The 27,552-nt window shown below is 38.9% G+C and overlaps 1 protein-coding gene across 3 annotated transcripts in view; it reads right to left on the reverse strand.

Moving 5' to 3' along the window:
• rempA (intraflagellar transport protein rempA) overlaps window positions 1-27,552 on the reverse strand; it is a 77,888-nt gene that overhangs the window by 32,714 nt on the left and 17,622 nt on the right. Inside the window, exons 1-8 of one of the 3 annotated variants that reach the window (XM_067783017.1) lie at window positions 18,738-18,841; window positions 16,946-17,219; window positions 16,287-16,882; window positions 16,059-16,219; window positions 13,033-13,107; window positions 12,415-12,800; window positions 3,647-4,070; window positions 3,047-3,338 (exon numbers count right to left, since the gene is read on the reverse strand). In XM_067783017.1, coding sequence (XP_067639118.1) covers window positions 3,047-3,338; window positions 3,647-4,070; window positions 12,415-12,800; window positions 13,033-13,107; window positions 16,059-16,219; window positions 16,287-16,882; window positions 16,946-17,092 — 2,081 coding nt within the window. In that variant the 5' untranslated portion in view covers window positions 17,093-17,219; window positions 18,738-18,841. Of the gene's footprint in view, window positions 1-3,046; window positions 3,339-3,646; window positions 4,071-12,414; window positions 12,801-13,032; window positions 13,108-16,058; window positions 16,220-16,286; window positions 16,883-16,945; window positions 17,220-18,737; window positions 18,842-27,552 lie in introns of those variants that run through there. The other 2 variants (XM_067783018.1, XM_067783016.1) reach the window with 2 other exon arrangements.

Raw genomic sequence — 27,552 nt, forward strand, 5'->3', positions numbered from 1 at the left:
AAAAATATTCAATACGAGATGCAGGTATTTTTTTATTAATTGGCGCGAAATCACACAGTTTTCTTATTGGTCCTTCCACTGGATAAAGCACTGAATCGTTCCATCGGAGTTTGGTTCTTTTTGCTTCCATTCATGTTCGATAAGTATACCTTCTGGGCCATATCCGTAGTAAGGGTTACTAAGAGATGGTCAGAGGAAAATTGCTAAATATCTATCTATATATAAATAACGCCACACGCAAAGTTTTCAACTCCATTTTTGTACGCGCAGTTTTGACGATTTGGATAAAATATGCACCAATTTGTAGGAAATAGAGCTCATCAGTGTAACATCTGATATATACAGCAATAATTGAATGTAATATAACTGAGGGTTGTATGTAGTAATACTTGGCAGGCAGATGCACAACATTGATATTAAATCAGGGGAGGTATTGGAAAAAACAATAGCCCCCCCCCCCCCCTCCCTTCGAATTTGATTTCCATATCGTATATCTTGTGTACCGATTAATTGATATTACTGGAAATTAGCCTATAGCCTATATTGACAATATCAAAGCGTTAACGAATGTTGGGGTTTGATTGAAAGAAGGGTTGTGGCACCTACCATACAAATACAAAACTCCATTTGTGTATATCCGTAACCACGGTATCTGCATGACTATAATACTTAGCGTAAAGTGAAAACTTTGTTCAAAGATCTGAATTACCAAAAAAGCCTGTTAGTGAAATTTGGTTTGAAGATACTCCGTATAAACACCGTGTTGCCAGAGGAGTATAAATATAGCAAAAGGGACCATGGCACCTAACCTAACCTATGACAAATATAAAATAAAGAGAAATTTATATGTCCCATGTTATCTAAGCCATTGGATTGGTAGAATTTTCGACCCCAGACGATACTAGCATGCTTTAAAGCTATCACCCCAAGCAAAATGGAGGTGGTTCTGTTTACGAGAGGGTACCGCCGGCGCTGTCCATTTCTCATATATATATAACAATCGGGTCTGGTAGACAGCGCTAGATACTTCTTCTACAGAAGATGGAAGCGGAGCAGTGATTGACGCTTGTTAAAAGAATGCGACTCGCTTCGTACAACAGCTATACGAAATGCAATCTTCAAGATATACCAGGCTTACATCGTGAGTGAAATGGCCATAGAATATAACTTCGTCTTTTTTCCTAGTAGGCCATACTACTGAGCGGTAGCTCCTGCTCCTGTTTAACTGTTCAGGAATTTAATATTAATTGAGATAGTCTGGCGCCTATCAAAGTGCTAAACTTCGCCATAATGAGTCAAAGGTATTGCTTGACCTTACTCGCAATAGTATCAAACTAATTTTTTATTAAAGTTATCTGGCTGCAAGAGCATAGGGACATCTCTCCCAACTCTCACGTTGATCACTTGGCCAAAACAGGCAATTGCGAACTGAACGTGGCTGGTAGTAGACTTTAGGATTCTGCTGCTCTAGTTCGCTATGAAAACGCTTGGCTGACATTATTTTTAGCCAGGTGACGAGGCGCTTAAGGCCCGTTCTTGACTCCAAGCACTTAGCGAAAGGTTTACCAAAGTTCATCTATCGGTGGTAATTGAGGTGTTAAAGGCTCTGTTCGATGGGAGTCCATGCGGTGCGCCTCACAATGCGGCACAGCCTGGATGAGGTGGAAGCATACAGTAACTTTATGTTCAGCTGCCCAGAATTTTGGGGACGAAGGGATATCTCAAATATATCGTGAAGTATCCAACTCTTCAAAGTAAATATCCAAGATCAATGTATGTCTTTTCGTTACTTTATCATATACACTCTGCTTTGATTTACGGCTTGAAATCATGGACGGTATTCGAGAGAAGATGAAATGGCTATTGCACTGTTAGAGAGAAAAGTTCTGCGCAAGATTTATGGTTCTCGTCGTCATATCGACGGCGAGTAGCGAAGGAGGTATAGTGATGAGCTCATAGTGTTAGGCAGATATGTAGATTGTGTAGCGAATAAAAGCCCAAAGGCTTCGCTGGCTAAGTGGTGATATACGAATGGACGAAAACGCTCCGGCCAAGAAAGTATTTCAATACACACTTCAGAAAGGCAGAGGAAGGGGGAGACTTGCACTATGTCAGAAGAGGTATGTGAAGGAAGACTTAACCTCTCTTGGTTGCTCCCAATTGACGTCCATTATCGTGAAACAGGAGCAGCTGGCGTGACTTGTTACGAAACGGCCGAAATCGCTAAGGCAATTAACGATGATGATGATCGTTACCACCTAGCGATTCGGTACGGACGAAAAACGTTTCCAAGTGGGTTGTTCCCTAAGATTCAAGGTAAGCTTCCAAAGAAGAGTTAAACTCATAAAATTTTAGCAAAGTTTAATGTAAGCTGTAAAGGTGTCATGGTGCCGGATACCAACAAGTACATTTTTTGAAACTGTGCAAATGGGAAGGAATAAAAATAATAATGTAAGGCATGATAACCTCCAAAGAGATTATAGGCCGAGCTTCTCTTCCAATTTGCGTCGATTCCGGATCAGAAATACATTTGGAGTGCTCTTGCCAAATCACTACTGAGGGGCGACCCCGCTTAGAAAAACTATCTTCTAATTCATAAAATTCTGTTTCTAAAATTCTGTTGTTGCTTTGCCCGGGGCGTTAACGCACCCACTCACGCCTCCGTTATGAACATGACGACTTTCTCGGTGATAGTCCTGCTTTAACTTTCCGCTAGATAGCTCCTCGAACTTATTTTTAGAGTACATATGAGCCATCGTACTGATCGTGCTGCACTCATATCCACCATCCGTCATTTAGTCGCTATAAAAAAAACCAAGATATGAAAGTCGGTTTCAAACGTCTATTGCCGATGTTCAGACTTTTAGACAAGCTGTATCCTTTAGGTGAAGAATGTAGATTCATCGCTCTTTCCGAGCGTCTCAGTTTCGGCAAACGTATTCAACCTCGACTCGCATAAACATTATATTCTCTAAGTGGGCCTGATGGTTGAACTCCTTAAGTAATGCAAGAATCTTTCGAGAAGGAAATAATAAAAATGCATTACCTTGTACTGCCAGCAAGATTGTGTTCCATTAATTGGTTACGTTCGAAATTCCAACAGTAAATGATGGGTTTTGGCACAAAACTGCGACTAGCGATCACGACAGCTAAATGTGTACCAGCTGTATTACATTTCACCAAAATTACTTCACCAAAATCATCAAATAAATCATAACCAGATTTTCCAGGAAACATTAGTTTCGGATCATGTCGGGAAACATCATAGGCCTTAACAAAACCATTCATTGTGAAAACACTCAAATACACACCGGTGAGGTCCATTCCAATAACTTTGCCTTTAAGAGAACATGAGGTGAGAATGCTGTAGGAAATACAGTCAAAGTTGGAAAAATAAAAGCCATCACGATTGTAGTCCGTTTATAAATACTAATGGGTTAGTGATAGGGATAGGGATAGTAATAGGGATAGTGATAAATATAGTCACAAGGATAGTGGAGTGGTAGTGGTACTGATAGTAAAAGGTAGTGTCTGTGTAGAATAAAATCGAAAATTGGCTCTCTATAGTAATCAGTAGGGGTTGTTTGTAGTTTGCGTGAACAATCGTGAATGGACTGCTTATTGCATTTTTGTACACCTTACTTACCTTCATTGCCATTGGCTAATATACTATTTAGCATCACTCCACCAATGGAATATATTACAACCTCGTTCGAGGTCAAACAAAATATATTCTGATTTTGTATATGTAAACCCAAACACTCTGCATTAAAACTTTGTATTAATTTAACATTCAAGTTCGTATCCTTATCATTGCTATCGGCTGTGCTGTCATCTCCATAGGCATCCACTTTATAATTATCCGGTTTTTGGACTTTCTCAATATTATAAGCCGAAATAACACGTCCATTACTGATAATCAAATTTAACTGGTTTAGCGCTAAGGCAGTAATAGCAAAGTCTGCTTGTACGAGTGAATGCTTGCCGACCGCATGCTCGATGTAGATAGCTTTGGCATTGCGTTGAACAGCCCAAATATCGCGTGTGTGTACTGATAGGAGTGGTTGTTCCTGTTGGGTATTAGAGAGCAACATTTTTCTCTATTAATCTAAAATCTAAATTTGCCTAGGTAGAATCTAAAAACCTAGAAAAGCTGATTCCATCTTGCACTGTTGCCTATTCGAACTAAGCTATAGCATGTTTAAGATGCTCCCATTACACAAATATTCTATTAAATTTTTCTGCGGCTCTCACCGCTCTAGCATCAACCTCGCTATAGTTTCAGCTTATTGAAACAGTCGGATTTTCTCTTGTGCTCTTAAAGCAATGTAGAAAATCTCATCCCCATATACAGGTGGAATGTGTAGAACGGCATGCAGTGCTGCTGTCGGGGTATGTAGTTTCCTATCTACCACCGCCTGTCTAACAATATATTATGGCGAATATTAGCAGTTTCGATACGACACTACTCTGCACAAATACACAACACAGCAAAGTAAGCAGCCACACATACATGTAAACAGCAAAGCTAAGCCTCCCTTATTTACTTAATTGGCGTTTAAGCGTTAAAACGGTTATGGCCGTCCAACAAGGCGCGCCAGTCGCTTCCTCACTATGCCAATTGGTCACACCAAGGGAGTTTAAATCGGTCATTCCAGCGGAGTGGGAGTCGCCCCCTTCATCTCTTCCATAGACGGTTTCCGATAAAAATACTTTCTTAGCCGTGGCGTCATCTTTCATTCGCATAACATGGCCTAGACAGCGTAGCCGCTGCGTTTTAATTCGCTGGACTATGTTCATGTCTGCGTACGGCTTGTACAGTTCATCATTAAATCGCCAACGCCAACGCGTAAATGTCCATAAATCCTTCTAAGAACTTTTCTCTTGAACACTCCCAGAACAGCTTCATCTGATGGTGTCATGGTCCATGCTTCTGCACTATATAGCAACACGGGTACGATAAGTGACTAGTATAGCATGATCTTCGCTTGCCGAGAGAGGACTTTATTTTTCAATTGTCTACCTAGTCCAAACAGTGATTCTTCGCTGGATATCAGAGCTGACGTTGTTGTTAGTGTTAATGCTGGTTCCCAAATAAACGAAGTCTATTTCGAAAATATGGCTGTCAACAGAAGCGTGGTTGCCAAGGCGTATATGCGCTGACTCTTTGCTCGATGGCAGCAGGTACTTCGTTCTGTCCTCATTCACCATCAAACCCATCTTTACCGCTTTTTACCAGTTTGGAGTAAGCAGAACTTACGGTGCGGATGTTCAGGCTGATGATATCAATGCCATCAGCATATGCCATTTATTGCACGCTTTTATAGTATATCGTTCCAGAGCGGTGAAGTTCTGCAGCTAGTATAGGTTTCTCCAGCATGAAATTAAAGAAATCGCACGATAGGGGGTCACCCTGTCTGAAACCTCGTTTAGTTTCGAACGGCTCGGAGAGGTCCTTCCCGATTCTGATTGAGCTGATGGTGTTGCTCAACGCCATTTTGCACAGCCATATAAGTTTTGCGGGGGAAACAAAATTCAAACATAGCGGCATATAGACAATAGGCGGAGAGTTGATGTGTGTCGATTTTTTTTCGCGGGGTTTTTCCAAGAGTTGGCGCATTGTGAAAATCTAGTCGATGACAGGACCTAATCGTCGGACATGCACTCGTCCGGCCATATTTCGCAAAGAAGCTAAGGCATGCACCTTACCCACTCCTCGCCTCCGTATTTGAATAGCTAGCAGGCAATCCATCAGCGCCCACGGCCTTATTGTTTTTATACTCAGTTGAGCAGAGCTCACAGAGTATATTAACTTTGATTGGATAACGGTTGGTTGTAGAGGTATAAGGGAATCGAGATAGATATAGACTTCCATATATCAAAATCATCAGTATCGAAAAAAAATTCGATTGAGCCATGTCCGTCCGTCCGTCCGTCTGTCCGTTAACACGATAACTTGAGTAAATTTTGAGGTATCTTGATGAAATTTGGTATGCAGGTTCCTGGGCACTCATCTCAGATCGCTATTTAAAATGAACGATATCGGACATAACCACGCCCACTTTTTCGATATCGAAAATTTCGAAAAATCGAAAAAGTGCGATAATTCCTTACCAAATACGGATAAAGCGATGAAACTTGGTAGTTGAGTTGAACTTATGACGCAGAATAGAAAACTAGTAAAATTTTGGACAATGGGTGTGGCACCGCCCACTTTTAAAAGAAGGTAATTTAGAAGTTTTGCAAGCTGTAATTTGGCAGTCGTTGAAGATATCATGATGAAATTTGGCAGGAACGTTACACTTATTACTATATGCCTGTTTAAAAAAAATTAGCAAAATCGGAGAACGACCACGCCCACTTTAAAAAAATTTTTTTTTTTAATTCAAATTTTAAAAGAAAAGTTAATATCTTTACAGAATATAAGTAAATTATGTCAACATTCAACTCCAGTAATGATATGGTGCAACAAAATACAAAAATAAAAGAAAATTTCAAAATGGGCGTGGCTCCGCCCTTTTTCATTTAATTTGTCTAGGATACTTCTAATGCCATAAGTCGAACAAAAATTTACCAATCCTTGTGAAATTTGGTAGGGGCTTAGATTCTAGGACGATAACTGTTTTCTGTGAAAAAGGGCGAAATCGGTTGAAGCCACGCCCAGTTTTTATACACAGTCGACCGTCTGTCCTTCCGCTCGGCCGTTAACACGATAACTTGTGCAAAAATCGATATATCTTTACTAAACTCAGTTGACGTACTTATCTGAACTCACTTTGTATTGGTGTAAAAAATGGCCGAAATCCGACTATGACCACGACCACTTTTTCGATATCGAAAATTACGAAAAATGAAAAAATGCCATAATTATATACCAAATACGAAAAAAGGGATGAAACATGGTAATTGTATTGGTCTATTGACGCAAAATATAACTTTAGAAACAAACTTGGTAAAATGGGTGTGACACCTACCATATTAAGTAGAAGAAAATGAAAAAGTTTTGCAGGGCGAAATCAAAAGCCCTTCGAATCTTGGAAGGAATACTGTTCGTGGTATTACATATATAAATAAATTAGCGGTACCCGAAAGATGATGTTCTGGATCACCCTGGTCCACATTTTGGTCGATATCTCGAAAACGCCTTCACATATACAACTAAGGGCCACTCCCTTTTAAAACCCTCATTAATACCTTTAATTTGATACCCATATCGTACAAACACATTCTAGAGTCACCCCTGGTCGACGTTTATGGCGATATCTCGAAAAGGCGTCCACATATAGAACTACGGCCAACGCCCTTTTAAAATACTCATTAACACCTTTCATTTGATACCCATATTATACAAACGCATTCTAGAGTCACCCCTGGTCCACTTTTATAACGATATTCCGAAAAGGCGTCCACCTATAGAACTAAGGCCCACTCCCTTTCAAAATACTCATCAACACCTTTCATTTGATACCCATATAGTACAAACAAATTCTAGAGTCACCCCTGGTCCACCTTTATGGCGATATTTCGGCGTCCACCTATAGAACTAAGGACCACGCCTTTTTAAAATACTCATTAACACCTTTCATTTGATACCCATATAGTACAAACAAATTCTAGAGTCACCCCTGGTCCACCTTTATGGCGATATTTCGGCGTCCACCTATAGAACTAAGGACCACGCCTTTTTAAAATACTCATTAACACCTTTCATTTGATACCCATATCGTACAAACAAATTCTAGAGTCACCCCTGGCCCACTTTTATAACGATATTCCGAAAAGGCGTCCACCTATAGAACTAAGGCCCACTCCGTTTTAAAACACTTATTAACACCTTTCGCTTGATACCCATATTGTACACACGCATTCTAAAGTTAACCCTGGTCCACTTTTATAACGATATTCCGAAAAGGTGTCCACCTATAGAACTAAGGCCCACTCCCTTTCAAAATACTCATTAACACCTTTCATTTGATACCCGTATAGTACAAACAAATTCTAGAGTCACCCCTGGTCCACTTTTATAACGATATTCCGAAAAGGCGTCCACCTATAGAACTAAGGCCCACTCCCTTTCAAAATACTCATCAACACCTTTCATTTGATACCCATATAGTACAAACAAATTCTAGAGTCACCCCTGGTCCACCTTTATGGCGATATTTCGGCGTCCACCTATAGAACTAAGGACCACGCCTTTTTAAAATACTCATTAACACCTTTCATTTGATACCCATATCGTACAAACAAATTCTAGAGTCACCCCTGGTCCACCTTTATGGCGATATCTCGAAAAGGCGTCCACCTATAGAACTAAGGCCCACGCCCTTTTAAAATACACATTAACACCTTTCATTTGATACCCATATTATACAAACGCATTCTAGAGTCACCCCTGGTCCACTTTTATAACGATATTCCGAAAAGGCGTCCACCTATAGAACTAAGGCCCACTCCCTTTCAAAATACTCATCAACACCTTTCATTTGATACCCATATAGTACAAACAAATTCTAGAGTCACCCCTGGTCCACCTTTATGGCGATATTTCGGCGTCCACCTATAGAACTAAGGACCACGCCTTTTTAAAATACTCATTAACACCTTTCATTTGATACCCATATCGTACAAACAAATTCTAGAGTCACCCCTGGTCCACCTTTATGGCGATATCTCGAAAAGGCGTCCACCTATAGAACTAAGGCCCACGCCCTTTTAAAATACACATTAACACCTTTCATTTGATACCCATATTGTACAAACGTATTCTAGAGTCACCCCAGGTCCAATTTTATAACGATATTCCGAAAAGGCGTCCACCTATAGAACTAAGGCCCACTCCGTTTTAAAACACTTATTAACACCTTTCGTTTGATACCCATATTGTACAAACGCATTCTAAAGTCAACCCTGGTCCACTTTTATAACGATATTCCGAAAAGGTGTCCACCTATAGAACTAAGGCCCACTCCCTTTCAAAATACTCATTAACACCTTTCATTTGATACCCATATAGTACAAACAAATTCTAGAGTCACCCCTGGTCCACCTTTATGGCGATATCTCGGAAAGGCGTCCACCTATAGAACTAAAGCCCACGCCATTTTAAAATACATATTAACACCTTTCATTTGATACCCATATTGTACAAACGCATTCTAGAGTCACCCCTGGCCCACTTTTATAACGATATTCCGAAAAGGCGTCCACCTATAGAACTAAGGCCCACTCCGTTTTAAAACACTTATTAACACCTTTCGCTTGATACCCATATTGTACACACGCATTCTAAAGTTAACCCTGGTCCACTTTTATAACGATATTCCGAAAAGGTGTCCACCTATAGAACTAAGGCCCACTCCCTTTCAAAATACTCATTAACACCTTTCATTTGATACCCGTATAGTACAAACAAATTCTAGAGTCACCCCTGGTCCACATTTATGGCGATATCTCGAAAAGGCGTCCACCTATAGAACTAAGGCCCACACCCTCTTAAAATACTCATTAACACCTTTCATTTGATACTCATATCGTACAAACAAATTCTAGAGTCACCCCTGATCCATCTTTATGGCGATATCTCGAAACGGCGTCCATCTATAGAACTTAGGCCCACGCCCTTTTAAAATACTCATTAACACCTTTCATTTGATACCCATATCGTACAAACAAATTCTAGAGTCACCCCTGGTCCACCTTTATGGCGATATCTCGAAAAGGCGTCCACCTATAGAACTAAGGCCCACGCCCTTTTAAAATACTCATTAACACCTTTCGTTTGATACCCATATTGTACACACGCATTCTAAAGTCAACCCTGGTCCACTTTTATAACGATATTCCGAAAAGGTGTCCACCTATAGAACTAAGGCCCACTCCCTTTCAAAATACTCATCAACACCTTTCATTTGATACCCATATAGTACAAAATAAATTCTAGAGTCACCCCTGGTCCACCTTTATGGCGATATCTCGAAACGGCGTCCATCTATAGAACTTAGGCCCACGCCCTTTTAAAATACTCATTAATACGTTTCATTTGATACCCATATCGTACAAAATAAATTCTAGAGTCACCCCTGGTCCACCTTTATGGCGATATCTCGAAACGGCGTCCATCTATAGAACTTAGGCCCACGCCCTTTTAAAATACTCATTAATACGTTTCATTTGATACCCATATCGTACAAAACAAATTCTAGAGTCACCCCTGGTCCACCTTTATGGCGATATTTCGAAAAGGCGTCCACCTATAGAACTTAGGTCCACTCCCTTTTAAAATTATCATTAACACATTTCATTTGATACCCATATCGTACAAACAAATTCTAGAGTCAGGCCTGGTCCACCTTTATGGCGATATCCCTAAATGGCGTCCATCTATAGAACTATGGTACACTTCCTCTTAAAATACTCTTTAATACCTTCCATTTGATACACATGTCGTACAAACACATTGCAGGGTTACCCTAGGTTCTTTTTACAACATGGTGATTTTCCCTTACTTTGTCTCCACAGCTCTCAACTGAGTATGTAATGTTCGGTTCCACCCGAACTTAGCCTTCCTTACTTGTTTAATCTGATTTATGCTATTCTAACTTCGTCATAATCGGGTTGAGGGACATTTATTCCATCATCATCGATTGCGGGATCGGGTTCCTCATCCCTGTTAGGAGAGCAGAGAAGTGTTTCCTCCATAATCTAAGTACTCTCTGGATATCGGTTACAAGGTCGCCGTTTTCGTTCTTACAAGAGTTTGCCCGAACTTAAAACCTTCCGTCTGTCGCCGAATTTTTTTGTAAAATTTTCGGGCGTTATTCCTGGTACGAGTTGCTAGCAGCTCAAGCTCCTCGCACTCACCCTTTCTGCCTTTGTTTTTTTCTTCCAGAAAAGGCGTTTCGCTTCCATTTTCAACACGGGGTAGCATTCAAACACTCTCTTGTTGCGCTCGCTTTTAACGTAGACCTGTAGGCAGCGTCTTTTATTTTGTCTTCAAGGCGGCATTCTTCATCAGACTAGTTGCTTTTCCGTGGTCGCCGGTAACCAATTTTTTCCTCGGCAGCAGTACCAAGTAATTTGGAGATATGCTCTATGCAAAGCTAAGAGCGAAGATAATATTTCACATACATATTATCAGCAGCTAAGAGCGAAGAAGAAAGACAAACAGTCACATATTATATAATCATCAGCTAAGAGAAATGATACTACTCACACATATACATGTATATCGCTAAAAAAGCAAATATGTGATACAAGTAAGCAACTGTTTCAGGAGGCTGCTCATGAAAAGTTTAGACCCTAGGAGAAATAGCAGCACAAGCTGAGGAATAATCAATCAGTTTGATTTTATACATTGAAAGTGAAGTACGAGAGTAATTTAAATGTGAAGTACCACTACCATATTTGAGTTAATTATTTGGCAATTCAGCGACTCGAACCATAACGGAAGGTATAGAATAATTAAGAATTGATAAAATTTGCAACAATATATATTGACGCTACTGCAACTTTCTCCAGTATTTCTACAGATTTCTTCCCGGCTACAATGCCACCTGCAAGAAACTACAGTGATTTGGCAATTTGTAGCATCTACCTATTTCTGGATCGATACAGTAAACAGCAGAACGGACGCTTGCGTTAATTTGGAAACATCTTGTTTATAGTATGTTTTGTCCTTTCCGCACCCTTGCACCAACCTTCCGACCTTATTGTGTCCCCAAAATCTCCTTCGAAGCTCAGGCACGTAGTTTGTTTGCCTTATATTAGAAGACGCTAAACTGATATAAAAATATACATCAAGCTATATGGCTGTCCCCGATCGAAATACACGCAATCAGATCGACCACGTTGTCACAGACGGACAGGCGTGTCGCAGTATTTTAAATGTGCGCACGATCCGAGTACCTACCATCGACTCGGATCAATATCTCGTCTTGGCCAAAATACGCGCCCAGCTCTGCTCTGCTAAAACCGAGGAACAAAAATACAACAAGAAAAGCTAGACGTCGAAAGGCTGCAATCGCAACAGACTGCCAATGATTTCGCAATTCGCCTCTCACAACTGCTCTGTGAGAACACAAGTCAACCCGATGAAATGCAAGAGCAGTGGGAGCATATCTCTGAAGCAGTTCACTCTGCCGCCGAGGAAAAATTGGTTACCGCCGACCGCCGCAAAACAACTGGTACGATGAAGAATGCCGCGTTAAAACCGAAAGAAAAGACGCTGACTTCAGGGCTCCGTTAAAAGAGAGGGCGACAAGAAGAGTGTGTGAAAAGGGAAGCGAGACACCTTTACAGGATAATAAAAGCAGAGGCATAAAGCCGTGAGTGCGAGCAATGCACAAAATGACCCTTCAGATTGCAATTCACTCATTCTATTCCATTGCTTATCTTTTTAAAGTAAAGTCTTACCTTTAGCACATAAACATTTGAAATACAATTGATCAGCATGCATGGTTTAGCCAATTCATTAAAGCCCCAAATACATTGCTTAACAGCGCCACGTACTGTTGAAATATTTGTTAATTGCCACGCATCCTCCGGCATATCGAAATGTCCAGCACGACGTTTCCATGTATAGAGATTGCCTTGATTGGTGCCAGCGCAGAGGGTTTGATTGACGACACTATGGGCGAGACAAGTGAAATGCTCGTTTGTTGGTTGCATGAATTTTTGTTGTTGTAATTTTCGATTGCTGAATGAGCTAGCTAATAATTTGTCGCTGCTGTCATTACTGAAAAAATTTGTACTTGAACCATTAGCATCAAGGCTACTTGACGAAGCCAGAACGGATGCGGCTGTGATAATAGAAAATTTTCAACCCAAAGATTTTTCATATATAATTATCAATCTGTAGACGTAAATATATTTGTAAGTCTTAAGACCATGACGGAACCATACAGGTGACGCCCGGAAATCAACTGATTGGTACTCTTTCGACATGATTTTACAAAAGCTAAGTACATGGAATTTTTTTTATTGTTTGTATATCGCCATGTCTTGCATGGCTCCGCCGTGCGTAGGACTTACCAGTACTAGGCAGATCCATTTTTAACAGATAGTTATCACTTTTTTCAATATCCCAAATGCGAACGCTAAGATCACCTGACAAAAAATTAAAAAAGGTTTATATCTTTACTTTAGCTCACAACTGCTAAAACACGTCCAAAAATATCGGGAAGTGTCAAAAGAAGCGTTTTAAACCTAGCATCACGAAGCGGTAAGAGATGTGATATCGCATAAAGGGGTTAAGCCTGGTAAGTACTGGCGACCAACTTTTAGAGAAGAATAATGAAAACCAAATCGATAACATACGCCTTTATGTCGATATGTAGAGAGCAATGTCAGAGAATTAATGATCTTCTAACAGCGGCGCGACTCCAAAATGCCTCTAGAGAACACAAACAAAAAGACAGATGGAAGCTCAGCTGAGCATCACCAAAAGACATGAAAGCTCCTACGTATAACTATTTTTCCGGGCTGTATAGCTAGCTATCTACACTCATATAATGGGAGATTTGTCGACCAATAAAGGTAGAGAAAAAAGCCTAGCAATAAGGCTCACCTCTGTCAAGGGAGTTCAATCGGCTTTGCCTATTTTCAGCCCATTCAAGTCACCAGGACCGGACAGGGTCTATGCTTGTCTGTTATAGGAGTGAATAAACCAAATAGCTCCAGCCTTATCCAACTTATAAAAAGCATCTCTACTGCTCGAACAACTGCCCTCGTCATATCGACCAACTAGTCTCTGTTGCTTTTTCCTAAAGGGTATGGGGAAAATTTTGGATCACCACATAAGGGAGGTCAACCTAAAAAAAACGCGCTCTGTTTGGGAATCAATTTGCCTATCAGTCAGCAAAATTCACGGAGACAGATATAGCTCACGAAAAAAAATATAACCCCCTCCGCTTTTATTCACAAATCTCATGAGCTTTCAATAAGATGAAACATCAAGCTGTCAAACAAGCAAGGATTGACAAGGATATAAGCCCAAATATCATTCGCTGGGTGCTATCCATGCTAAAGAGAAGAAAATTCAGTTTCGAGCTAGATGAACAACTGAGTCAATTGTGGGCACAAGAGCATGCCCTCAAGGGGATGTACTCTCGCCTCTCTTGTAGGTCCTAGTCATAGATGAAATCCTTCAGTTACTGAAATCCAATGAATTTGACATACAAGGGTATGGAGATGACTCAGTAATCTGCATTACAGTCATGCAACAAGCCCTGTTCGAACAGGCCCAGCTCCTTTTACCCGGAGAAGAAAACTCTCCACGCCAGAATTATCCCTGGGTGGCACCAAAATCCGATTTTTAGTGGAAGCGAAATAAAAACGGGTTACATTGAACAGAAGCCTCCTTCCCCTGCACTTGGCTCTAAGACAAAATATTGGGGCTATTTCCCAAAAAGGTACACTGGTCATCTAATACTATTGTAAAGCCAATAGTCACCTATGCTTCTTTAGTTTGGTGTCCGAACAACATGCAAAGAACAGAAATAACAAAATTAAGCACATTGTATTGAATAGTTTGTATTGGCAAAACGGATGCAATGAGAATGTTCCGTGCGGAAGAACTTAGTGCCTTTGTGGGAATTCCTCCCTTCCCTACTCTTATAGAGAAATAGGAATCAATTGCTGCACTAGGACCTCAAAATATTTCTGAGCTAAATATCGGAAACAAGACACGGCATATGAAGGTAATAAGAAAATTCATAAAACGTCCCATAGTGTAACTACGTGATGCAATGGCCCCTACGCTTAGAATCTCGCGGAATTTCAATTCCATATACTGATTCTGAGTCGGAGGCCTTATTTATGGATGGATCAAACTTTGATTTCGGAAAAACTGGAGCTGGTATATATGGGCCGAATTTGAAGAAATCGATGCCAATGGGATGATATCCCACTATTTTTCATGCAGAAGTGATTGAAATAGAAGTTGACGGTAGAAAATGTCTACGAAGAGGAGCATCCCCGTTATGTCGAGCCTTACGTACCTTGCAGTCTTACACAACTACTTCTAAGCTAGTGGATGAATGCAGACAAGTAGATGATCTGGAAGCCAAAGACATTCCTATGTAGTCTACCTAAGAAGGAAGCTACAACAACGTTCTATGATCCAGAGCCGTTCTGTGGACTCACAAAGGCACACAGTAGGAAAACCATAAGTAACTGGACATCAAATAAGTTCAATCGACACTGGATTGAATGCCCAGGACAAATGCAGCCCAATTCATTAACCTAAGCGAAGCGGACATACGAGCTCTTTGCGGGATACTGTAGTCTATGATATAACCTAAGTAAGCTACATTTATCCGATACACAAATCTGTCGCTTTTGTGATCTGGAAGATGAAACGCCGGGTCACATACTCTGCGAATGCATCGCTCTGGCAAGGCAGAGACCCTCCCATCTAGGCGGCGTGACTCTTTGTGATGTAAAGTGTCTGAAGAAATACTTATAAACACTAAGCAGACTGAAAGGTCAAACACAATAGATTAACAGAGGTCGCAATGCATTGAGCCCAAATAACAGTAATAATATCGATATGAAAGCAGCTTTCGATATCACGAGAATGGAGCTAAGCAACACCTATAACTCTATCAGTATTGGGAAAGACGCACTGAAAGAGGTTCAGTCTAGCAGTGATCAAAGAATTTAAGGCTTAAAACCTCCCCCAGAGGTAAAAATCAAATATTGGTCGGAATATCGCTGAGCTGATCAAGTGAAATCGTCGTTGGGCATAGTATACGTAATCTATTGCGACGTGGTTCTTATTGAGCTAATAAGAGGATTAAGTCGGCACTGTCGAATGATTTTTATAAAAGGTTAAGGTACCAGGTGAAAAAAACATCGAACACTTTTTATGCTAATACTCTGTCATGAGCTGAAAACAGCAATCCAGCTTCTTTCACACCACGGGAGATAGTATTCTACACAGTTGTATCCTTTACTATTCGTTTCTATCTGGAATTCCATGACAAGCTTAGCGTCGAGACAGGCCACTAGGCTAGTGTAAATACAACGGATAGGCAGTCGTCTAAATTGGAGCTCACCTGTAATAATCGCCAAGCTATTACCAGACCATGAAATGGCGCCACCCTTTCCAGATAAATGACCGCTCAGCTTAACCCGATCCAGTTCAGTTAGTATCCCAGTTGACTCTACCAAATACAGGGCAATGGTCATATCCTCCATTAAACAAATCACAGCATCTCTAAAGCAAATAAAAAATATTTCTTTTTTAAGGGAAACAAATTTAGTTCCACGCCAACAGAACTTACTTCTTCGGATGCCAAAGCATTTGCATAACGGGCACACTATTATTCTTTAATACCTCCATACAAGTGCCGCCCTGATTAATATAGTACATCAGCCCGTTCTGTGTGCCCACATAAAAACAATGATTATCCTTTACACCTGCATGCGTCATACTCCGTGCAGCTGTACGTGGCCGCCAATTGGTAAGCGTATCCAGGGCGGCATCATCGCCCGCAACAGCTGCTTTAGCCAAATTTACCATTTCCTCGCGCACCTCACTCTCGATAGTACGCCGAAATGTTATATGCAATAAAACATCACGTAAATCATGTGAAAACATTGTTAAAAACTGATATTGACCATCGCAACGCCAGCCGGTAAGTAGACCCATAGCATCGGCTGTCACCATGCGACCACCCTGTTCGCTAAAGTCCAATAAAACAATTGCACCCTTATGCGGACCATGAACGCTAGCAAATTCCCGGTGTCCAGCAAACCAAACATGGATATCACCATTTTCCCAGCCGGTTGCGAGCAAAATCTTTTCCGGATGCCATGCCAGTGCAGAAACTTGTAATGTAGGATGCACTGGGTAGGTGACATCACGCTGTGGTTCACCCTGTATTGCAAAAACAGGCCATTTTCTTTATGTTAACAACAATCAACTTGGTTGAAGACTTACCGAATCAGTAAAAATTGTTATTGAACCACCACGCTCTTGACTGTAGGAAGCAACAGCGAACAGTGGCTCACTAAGGTGCCAATTCCCAATCGTGCTAACCGCATCGGTATCCAAGAATTCAACTTTGGTATCAAAGTATAGAGTCATTGCATTTGTCACTTTTTTCCATGAATGCCAATTAAGGACTAATGGAACAAAAGTTGTGGAGCCAAACAAACCAGGTTGCCATGGAGCTACCGCAAAAGCCTACAATAGTATAAGGGTAGAAAATCGGCTTCGGCGCGGTTTAGCCATGCATTATTTGTATTTTTTATTAACTAAGAACTTAAATTTTAAATATTATAAACTAGCAGACCCAGCAAATGTCATCCAGCCCGAAAATTGGCTTGGCTACACTGTCTGTATCCCGCCCGCCGATATCAAATCTTTCTGCTCAATCCTTATGGACATACCGTTCTATGGATAACTTCCAACAAGTCCAGCTCATCAGGAGAAGCGTGAAAGCAAGCTGCAAAGTGTCAAAGATTATGTGCAAGCCTTATGTGTGGCTTTTAAAGTTCGTTTTTGAAGCATAGCTCAGTCATCACTGTGCTGGCACAATTCCTTGGTAGTGCCATCATTTTGACCGGAATTACTCTAGTGAATTCGGGTTCAGTTAAGGAAGTTAATTAGGTCAACATACTTAAGATTTTCCAATTCAAGTATCCAACCCATCACCGTAAACGCACACATATTTGGCTGTCGAGGCCGGGGATCCCTAGTTTCTTTATGTATGTGTGCAAGTATTGTGTCAATGTAAAAAATGACGCTGCTTCTGCTTAATCGAGTTTTATCCAGTGTTTCTACTGTTTTATTTCTGGAGTCGCGTAGTATACTTCAGGCCATACACCTTCCATTACTTTGGAACCAACGGTGTAGCCTCTGCAGCCATGTAAGCGCCCTTGCGCTAACCTTCAACCTCTATTACGGCTCTAAGAGACCCATCTAGGAGCAGGTAGGAAACTAGCTAGTCTCTTCGTCCTATATTTGACGACGCCATACTACTTTTACCGTGTGGTCAGGTTTCCATGCTAATCAGTATCTCTGAAATTTTGGCACACATAATTTTAAGGACCCAGAAAATACTTCGGATCGCGTTGGAAATATAGATCCATAGGTGACTCAGGTAACCCACAAATGTGTTTTGTGAAATATAGATAATAGAGTTTAAAAGAAAGACACAAAATGTCACGACTTGTGATATCTCAAAAAAAAAAAAAAATACAAAATACAAAAAACCGACACGTCCGGTGTTTGGCTTCTTTCAAAACCGCTCAGGCTAGAAATTGACTTAAAAGTCATGCTCGAGTGAACTTACTTGCAATTCATAGCGGAATCCGTATGGGTTATTAGCGATGTCTTAAAAAATATGCGTAATACAAATTGGGCAACCCTAATGTATGTACATGTATGGTACAAATATAGAAACATAACCCATTAGCGCCCAATGTCCCATTTGGGAACTTGCAGAAATCATTTAATATTATCGAATGAGAACTTCTAATCAAATAATTTATAACGAATTACACATTCTCACATATCTATGCATATAATCAGCTGTTGATGCTCTCTAACGATCACGTGATCAGTAGGAAGCAAATATTCTCGGAAGTGGCAAATTTTTCTCATTTAAGGAATTTATCTGCACATTTTTATTGATTTAAACCAAAAACTTAAGTGGTATTTTCTTACAGTGCTAGATGGTGACGTAAGTAAATAAAATAACTAGTTTTGTCGCAATAAAATTGCTTACATTTCACAATTCCAACGTTTTTAATGTTCCCAATTGGGCACTATGTGCAAAAATTTTGTAAATATTTTTCGCTGTCGTTTTGGGCTGAAATTTTTATATGTGAAGCATGTTTGGCCAAAGAGCTGTAAAACTTCATGAAATTGAAGGAATTTTAGAAGAACTCCTCGAGGATGCAGAGCTGGATGACGAAAGTGCTAATGATATAGTGCAACTGCCTCCAGATGCTGATAACCTGACTGATTGTGAAGATATTGATGAACACAATCTTGATGAAGTTACAGAACTGAAGGATGTTCCTGGCGAAGTAGAAATTCATTTTACTGAAAATAAAAAAGAGATCGACTTCACAACAAATAAAACTTTGAAAAGACAAAAGCTGGAAGAAGAAAATCCAGCCTGCACATCGCGATGGCTTCATACTGATGCAAGTTATAGTAACATTTTTCCATCGCCTAAACGCTGCCAGGATAATAAAGCTAAAATTCGAGAGAATTTTCAACAAAGAGACATTTGAAATTTTTGAATTCTTTTTTTGACAATTCGCTAGTTCAACACATAGTTGACGAAAGTGTGCGCTATGCACACCAATGTATGTAATTTCCATAACTTCTCCCTTCAGAATGTTTTTTTAAGTTTCTTGGCATATTGATTTTTACATCATACCACAGTTTACCCAGTGAAAGGATGTATTGGTGCACAGACGACGACGTTGACATTCAAATTGTAAGAAACTGCATGCCAAGGAACAGATACCTTGAAATAAAACGATTTTTTGCACTTCAATAACAACGAAAACATTCGAAGTGGTATTCCTTAAAAGTACTTCAAAATAAAGCCACTGATTGAAAAGCTGTACGAAAATTGTTCAAAGCTTAATGTTTTTTCAAAACAATTGTCTATAGATGAGCAGATGGTAAGATATTACGGAGGTCACTTCCTAAACCAATTTATCAGAGGAAAGCCAATACCGATTGGCTTAAAGCAGTGGATCATGGCCTGTGGAGAAACTGGAATTTGTTATAATATTGAGCTTTTTCAAAGGAAAAGGGACCTGGTTGAGAAGGATTTGACTGGTGTTGGGGAAAAGGTTATTACTTCAATGGTTCAACTTCTAGAGTATCCTGAAGACCACGAGCTTTATTTTGATAATTTTTTTTTCAAGCTTCAGACTAATTTTAGTTCTTAATAAAAAAATATGCGTTCTACTGGTACAGCCAGATTCAATCGTCTAAATAAGAGTCCGATAAAAATAGATGAAGCCATGAAAAAAGAGCCCCGCGGCGCTACTGCTTATAGATTTGATAAAAATAACGAAGTATTAGTTGTTTCGTAGAATGATAACAGCTGTGTAAAAGTTATTACCAAACATCAACGTGTAGATCCCATGCAGCCTATGCAAAGGTACAGTAAAAAGGATACAAAATACGTTGAAGTTCTTCAGCCTCTTGTAATATCACAATATAACAAATACATGGGAGGTGTGGATAAGTTAGACTGGCATATCAACAAGTATCCCGTAAAAATTAAAGGAAAAAATGGTACTTTAGTCTTTAAACAAACTGTCTGGATATTTGTATGTATAAGTCATTCGTTATATGTAACTTAAGTAAATTCCACATCTCGACTTCATTCGCATGGTAACGCGAAGCTATTTGCACATAAATTCTAGCCTCTCAGATCCGAAAACGCTTGGGCGCCCAGTTCGTACAAGCATAACCAAACATGGTTTAGCCGCTATTCCAAATGGAAAACAAACGGTGTGCGCGGTAAAATGTGTACTGAATGCGACCGAGGTACACATGTTAATTGTATTGTAGACTATCACAATATTGTGACGAATATTAGCAACACTAAGGGATACTAGATACTCCCAAAAGGCAATAATTTGTGCAAGTATCACTCACATATACACGCGCATATGAGAAGCTATAAACGTAGTTATAGCTGGTAACTAACTAGTAAATTCTAGAAATAGAACCGCCTAGAAATATGCCAACGAGGAAACCAAACAGTATAAAAGCAGCAACAGTTGAGGCACGACCAATCAGTTTGATTTAAGTAACCTATCAGTTGTGAAGTATACGTGTTATTGTCAAGTAGTCTAATAAAGACCATTTTTGCATTATTCAATATTGGAGTTATTTATTCGACAGTTTAGTGATTCGAACGTTAGCAGAAGTTTTGGAATAAGCGGAATTTCAGTAAATTCGTTACAATATGATTAAAGTCTTATGCATGCAATGTTCCCATTTGGGAACAAATCTTTCGGATGCAATAAAATATATACATGAAGTATAAAAAAATGTTTGTGCATTAGTCTCTATATTTTGGACCATACTAACTACTTTTTTTTTATTTTTTAACAGAAAAAGATGATAAAAGAGCGAAACAAAAGTTGGGCGTTAATGGGATAAATAGCTACCTATACCATTATGTATGTCCATATGTGTTGCTATTTAATAATAATATTAATATAATATTTAACCTTACATGATATTAAATTCATGAATACGCTCAAAAACCTATTATCAGCTTTGACAGTTATCGCGAAACTTATCATTATGGGTAATGGCATAGTTAGGGGTAGTGCACTAAACGTCCACGTTAAATAAAAATAAAAACGTTAAAAAAAATTTGCTTTGGAAAGTCTTCTGCTACTATTTTCTTGAGTTTGTTTAGAAAATTAACAATTTACCCGAAGAATAAGCGCCAAAAAATTTTTATCATCTTTATTTCATGGTTGTTTTGTTGTATTCTACGATTTCATATGACGACACAAAAAAAAACCTAGAAGTGGTCAAAGTGGAATATCTCAGCCGTATTGCGATGTTTGAATCAAAAGCTAATAAAATTTAAAAAAAAAAAGTATGGTACAATTTCATACTGTTTTTGTGTCTTCATATGAAATCGTTGAATAGAACAATAAAAGCTTAATAAATCTTGAAATTCGTATCTTGTTGGAAGTAGAATTGACTGTGGATTCTCTTCAATAATCCTTTGGTGTGATGGTAGCGAGCTCCGCCTAGCACACCGTATGCACTGGGTTCACACCCCGGGCAAAGCAACATCAAAAAAATTTTAGAAATAAGGTTTTTCAATTAGAAGAAAATTTGCAAGCGCTCCGAGTGTATTTCTGCCATGAAAAGCTCTCAGTGAAAACTCATCTGCCTTGCAGATGCCGTTCGGAGTCGGCATAAAACATGTAGGTCCCGTCTGGCCAATTTGTAGGGAAAATCAAGAGGAGCACGTCGCAAACTGGAAGAGAAGCTCGTCCTTAGATCTCTTCGGAGGTTATCGCGCCTTACATTTATTTATTTTTTTATTTTTTATATACACGTAACCAAAATAAACAAGAAAACCGTTATACAAAACGAGCAAGTGAGACACTACATTCAATTTTAAATATACATACTTTGTAAGGTTTCTCTAACAATTCTAAAAAAAAATTTACGAATTATGCATTGTTCGAAGAACAAACAAACCTTTTTTTTTTTTTGTTCGTAAAGCAAACAGAAATAAAGGTATAAGCCAATATGTGAATCAATCATGAAAAGGAAGTTTTTGGCCCCTAATTCCAGAGTTGAGGGTATCTTGGAAATTCTAAGTACGTAGGGTTTATGTGCTCGACAAATTGCTGTACATATTGCCAAGAGTATATTTTCACTGTCATATAATGCAATGGATGTTACATGATGAAGCACTAAAATGCTCTCGAGGAATTTTCGTAAAATTTTAAAGCTGAGCTTAATTTAGTTTAGAAACCAGGAATCCGCAAAAAAACTGAGGAGGTCTCGCTTCGAATTCAGGCATCCCGTGTTCCTTTTCTATTCTCCACGCGCAAGCACATAAATAGTTCACAGGTTCGTATGTTATTCGTTTACAGCAGCTCTGTAACCTGTAAACCTGTTTGGATTGAAAATATTGGTTTCGGGACAGTTATTTGTGATCTCTGGTATTTTCTTTCGATAGGTTCTAGTTATTTCCGCCTCTAAGCACTGCGTCTGAAGAAATTCACGTTAATTGATTCGAAATATTGTTTTGAAAGATCTCACTCGGCAGACGAATATCATGCTCCACAAGTTACTTATCGTACCCATTCTTATGAATGCTCCAGAGGCATGGACGTCTATAACATCTGAGCGTTCGGCGTGTAACGAAGAAGATTTGCTGTACAAGCTCTATGCAGATGTGACTATAGTCGAGCGAGTTTAAGAACAGCGCAGGGGAATAAGGCCGCCCCAACTCCGCCGGAAGGCCCAGAATGAGAACAATTTAGACACCCTTGGTGTTACAAATTTACGCCAGTTAGCTCACCGAACAAGCAAATGGCGCGGCTTCTTGGGTGGTTAATACCATTTAATCGGTCTTAACACGACTTTGGCTAATATTACTTGTTGTCACAGATATGTCTTAAAGTAGTAGTAGTATTTTAAAGCTTTAACTCATACTTAGTTCTTTTTTTAATTATAGTTTTTGTTATGTTTTGAATCTTTTTTCAACGTTTTTATTTTAAATAAACTTTCAACAATTCTGTCACCCTCTCTTTTAAATATTTTATGATAGCATCTCAGAGATTGCAAGGAGCTCCACATAACTTTTCCCAAAATTTTTTTAACTTTCACCCAATCATTCTTCAATATGTTAGCTTAATGTCAAAATGTGCTAAGTCAGCTTTTACGAATTTTAAAGGGACGAAAAAATGAATAATTTTTGAAATAACCTCTTTTTCAAAACTGTGAATGAGGATACCTTAGTTGCAATACTTTTAAGTGTAGAAGCTTTGAAAAAGGTACATAAATCAAAATCGTGTATGATAACCCAGCAGCTATTTTATGACTTAGCACAATTTCCACACTCAAAACAAATTTTTTCTCTTGACTTAGCACTATTTACTCAATATGTTTCCCCATCACTGCTCACCTTTAATGATTGAAATATAACACTAAAACTATATATTTCACAAAAAATACTATTTATTTGTCAAACTATTTCTAACGGTTCTGATCTGGACTCTTTTGCCGAATGGCGCGCAGACAATAATTTATTTTTAAATTCAAACAAATGCTGTGTTATGTCTTATTCCAAAATGACAACTGCCACATTTATCTACAAACTAAATGCTAAATATCTTTATCGTTGTCAAGAGAGTAAACACTTGGGTATAATTTTTGACTCCAAACTCTCTTTTTCTAGTCACATTGCCTTCATTGTTTCAAAATTTGTTGCAATGGCTGGGTTCAGTAGACGTAACACCAGTGACTTTAAGGACCCTATGACGTTGAAGGCACTTTATATATCCTTGGCCAGAAGTGGTCTTGAATATTGCTCAATAATATATAATCCTTTCTATGAATCTAACTCCTATAAAATTGAGAAAGTTCAAAAAGTTTTTACGAAAATTGCTTTACGTATGCTTCACTGGCCAGATGGCCTCCCATCGTATACCAGCAGGCACAAATTGCTTAGCCTTCAGGCTTTGCATTACAGAAGAACTTGTATCTCACTCATGCTTGCCTTTCATGTAATAAACATTAGCACGAATTGCTCTGATTTATCTAATTTGTTCATTTTATATATTCCACTGCGTGATCTTCGGCATACCAGATTATTTATCGAAATAACTCATGAAACTATATTAGGACTACTTATACATCTAGCAAATCGATTCAGTAGTGTTATTAATTTTAATAACAGCTTATATAAGTTTAAGCTTGAATTGTTTTCTATTTTTAACTAGTCTGTAAGAATGCATGTAGTTATCAACATGTATGAATTGAAGTAAATTATGGTCAGCGGAAAGCATTTATCTCACACCAAAGGCATATCTCAATGGGGAGAATACAATTTCAAGGGGTTGTGTTGCGCAACCCTCTCAAGGGGTTGCCAGCGCATTATTATAGCTTCTCTCTAGGCTCGGTTTTTCAGTAGTTGGATAAGCTAAGCTTAAACTAAGTTTGCTTAAACTCTAGTCAAATTTAAACTCCAGTTAAACTACTGAGCAGTTTTTCAGTCACAGTTTAACCCTTAAATGGGCAAGGCTGCCTTGAGGCAGCCTTTGTTAAAAACTCAAATTTTTAGCGGCAATTTTCGCTACGAAATACATTAATGTTATTTCCTTGGAATTTATAGCGGAGTCATTGGTGCCGTTTGTCGTATCGCTGTAGTCGTATCCCTATACGATACATTGTTATCGATTAATGGTGCCTTAACATAAAAATCGTGAAAATTTCATAAAAATGAAGAAAACGCGAAAAATTACAAACATATTTCACAAAAAATAAGTCTCTTAGTCATAACGTATCCAAAACAATGAATAAAATCTACAAAAACTTATTAAATTCACAAACTCAAATATTTTTAAGTTATGGGTATGGCGAAAAACCAAAAACCAATTGGTTGGCTACGATACGGTTACGACTTTAGTGTTACGATATGGCACCAATAATCGATTACATTGATTCCCATAAGGTTGGTCGAACCACCTGTTATAAGGTTACCGATACGGTTACCGATAACGCACCAATGTCTGCAGCTTTAGTTATTATGTTATGCTCACTTTTTTATTTTCCCCGGGCTCGGTGTGCTCATATTTTCATTTTAGAGCGCGATTCGAGTGAGTTTACGTCTAAAATTTACTGTCGTGAAGATAACACTTTTAATTGAAAAATAATTGAACTTGTACTTGTTTGCTTGATTCGAAAATTTAATAGAAAGTTTAGGCGAGTATAAACTGTTGATAAATATATAAATAAATATGTAAATTGAAAAAGTACAAATATGAGGAATGAAAATGTAAAGGCAGCCTGAAGGCAGCATTGCCGGTTTATGGCGAAAGTTGCATTCTCATAATTGCTGTTCTTCATGATCGTTTTTTGTGTTTGCATATGAAAGTATTTAAGTATTATTTCTGTGCTTTCTAGAAATATAAACAAATGGCTGTATCCTCCGAGCGAAAAGGTTTAGGCTTTCCGATATTACTGAAGAAGAAGTCATTCAACTAATGGAATCGGTAGATAAAGACGAAGATTGTGGGGACTTTAGCAGTGATGATGAATTCAATGATCCAGATTTAGATGAAATATCTCCCGAAGACGCCAAAACTATTTCTAATTGTATTAGAGAAATGGATGCTAACGGGTCAAAGAATTTTGTTGATCAAAGTTCCGGCATGTCGCTCATCAGCACGTCTTCACCGAAATCAGTAGTCCCATCAACCTCAGCAGAATCCATGAAGCCTCAGAAAAGAGTGCGATCTCCTTACTAGTGTCAGAAAGTTTTGGTCCTTCGAGTTTACCATCTCACCGGACTTAGAAAGCACTGCACATGTTGTTGTTCGGTTATCTCAATCAATACCAAATTTTAGAAACCACATCCTTTTGGTAAGTTTTACACAACGCTTTCGTTATTGGTATATTTACGCGCACGTGGAATTTGTAGTCTAGGTACAATCAGGGTCAACAGGATTCCTCAACTGTAAATTACCTTCCGATCTCGAAGTAAAAAAAACAAGGGAGAAAATTTTCAACAGAGTTTCTTGCTTCATCGAATAGCGTTGAAATAAATACAGTACAGTGGGAGGACAATAAGAGTGTACGATTAGCGTCAACATACGTTCGAACTGAACCATTTTCCAGGTCAAATCCCACACTTCAGGAGTCAAAGGTGGCACGCTACTATCGGAAACAGAAAAAGTACCTCGAAGTAGATTGTTCCAGATAATAAGGGATTATAATAAGCATATGGGTGGGGTTGATCCAATGGACGGTATTATGGGCCGGTACTATATTCGAACTAAGACACGAAATCCAATGATCAGATTTTTTTAATCATCTGATTAATATGGCTGCAACCAACTCGTTTATTTTATACCTCCGAACGCTTTCTGAAAAGTCAGACGATTCTAGCTGCAGTACAAGTGGAGAAAAAAACTATCAATTACCACAATTACGAAAAAATCGCAGCTGCTGTCTAGTAGCTTACAGGGAGAGGTAGAAGAAGGGATAGAGATCGGAATAGGCAAAAGAGAAAAGCATCCTGTTGACGTTCGTTCGATAGATATGATCACGTTCCAAAGTGGCTGGAAAGAAAACATGGTAAGAAAAAATGCAAGTTTAGTAAATCATCGCAGACGCCAAAAATGCCAAATAAACCTATGCTGTTCGAGTTCGAAAAATTGTTTTGCCGAATACCATGCCAAAAAATAATATCAAAAAGCTTTTACTCTGTATTACATATATATAATTTTGAATAAAATTATATTCGTTACTTTCCGTACCGTTCTATTAAAATATACCGTAACAGGCAAGGTAGTCGTCCTTTTTTCCTTTTAATGCAGAGATGAAAATAGTTTTTACTTGAAAATCTTATCTACCTTACTTTATGGTCTACAGTTTAACTTAAAAAAAATATTTGCACTTTTTTTTAGTTTTGGACATTTGCCTGTTTGAGGGTTAAGGCCGCCTTTGGGGTTGGGGAGGTGATATCCAACATCATTATCAAGTTATTCTTAAACCAGACAGTTCTCAAGTTGATATCCAACTTCATTCTCCAATCACTATCCAACCTTTCAGAAATTTTGTAAAATGTATAGTTCTCGAGTTGACCTCCACCGTCATTCTCAAATTATTTTCCGACCTTTGAGAGATTTTGTGACATGCACAGCTTTTCAATGCGTATACAATACATTTCTCCTGCTTATATCCTACTTTCGATATCGAGTTGAGGTGGGTTGAAAAAAATCTTCCCCGAGGTGGTACCACCAAAGCCAACCGTTGTTTATTGTGAGAAATAAATACCTGGTTGATAGCAGCAAAGA

This window comes from Eurosta solidaginis, chromosome 4 (assembly GCF_040869045.1).
Source record: "Eurosta solidaginis isolate ZX-2024a chromosome 4, ASM4086904v1, whole genome shotgun sequence".
Taxonomy (NCBI): domain Eukaryota; kingdom Metazoa; phylum Arthropoda; class Insecta; order Diptera; family Tephritidae; genus Eurosta; species Eurosta solidaginis.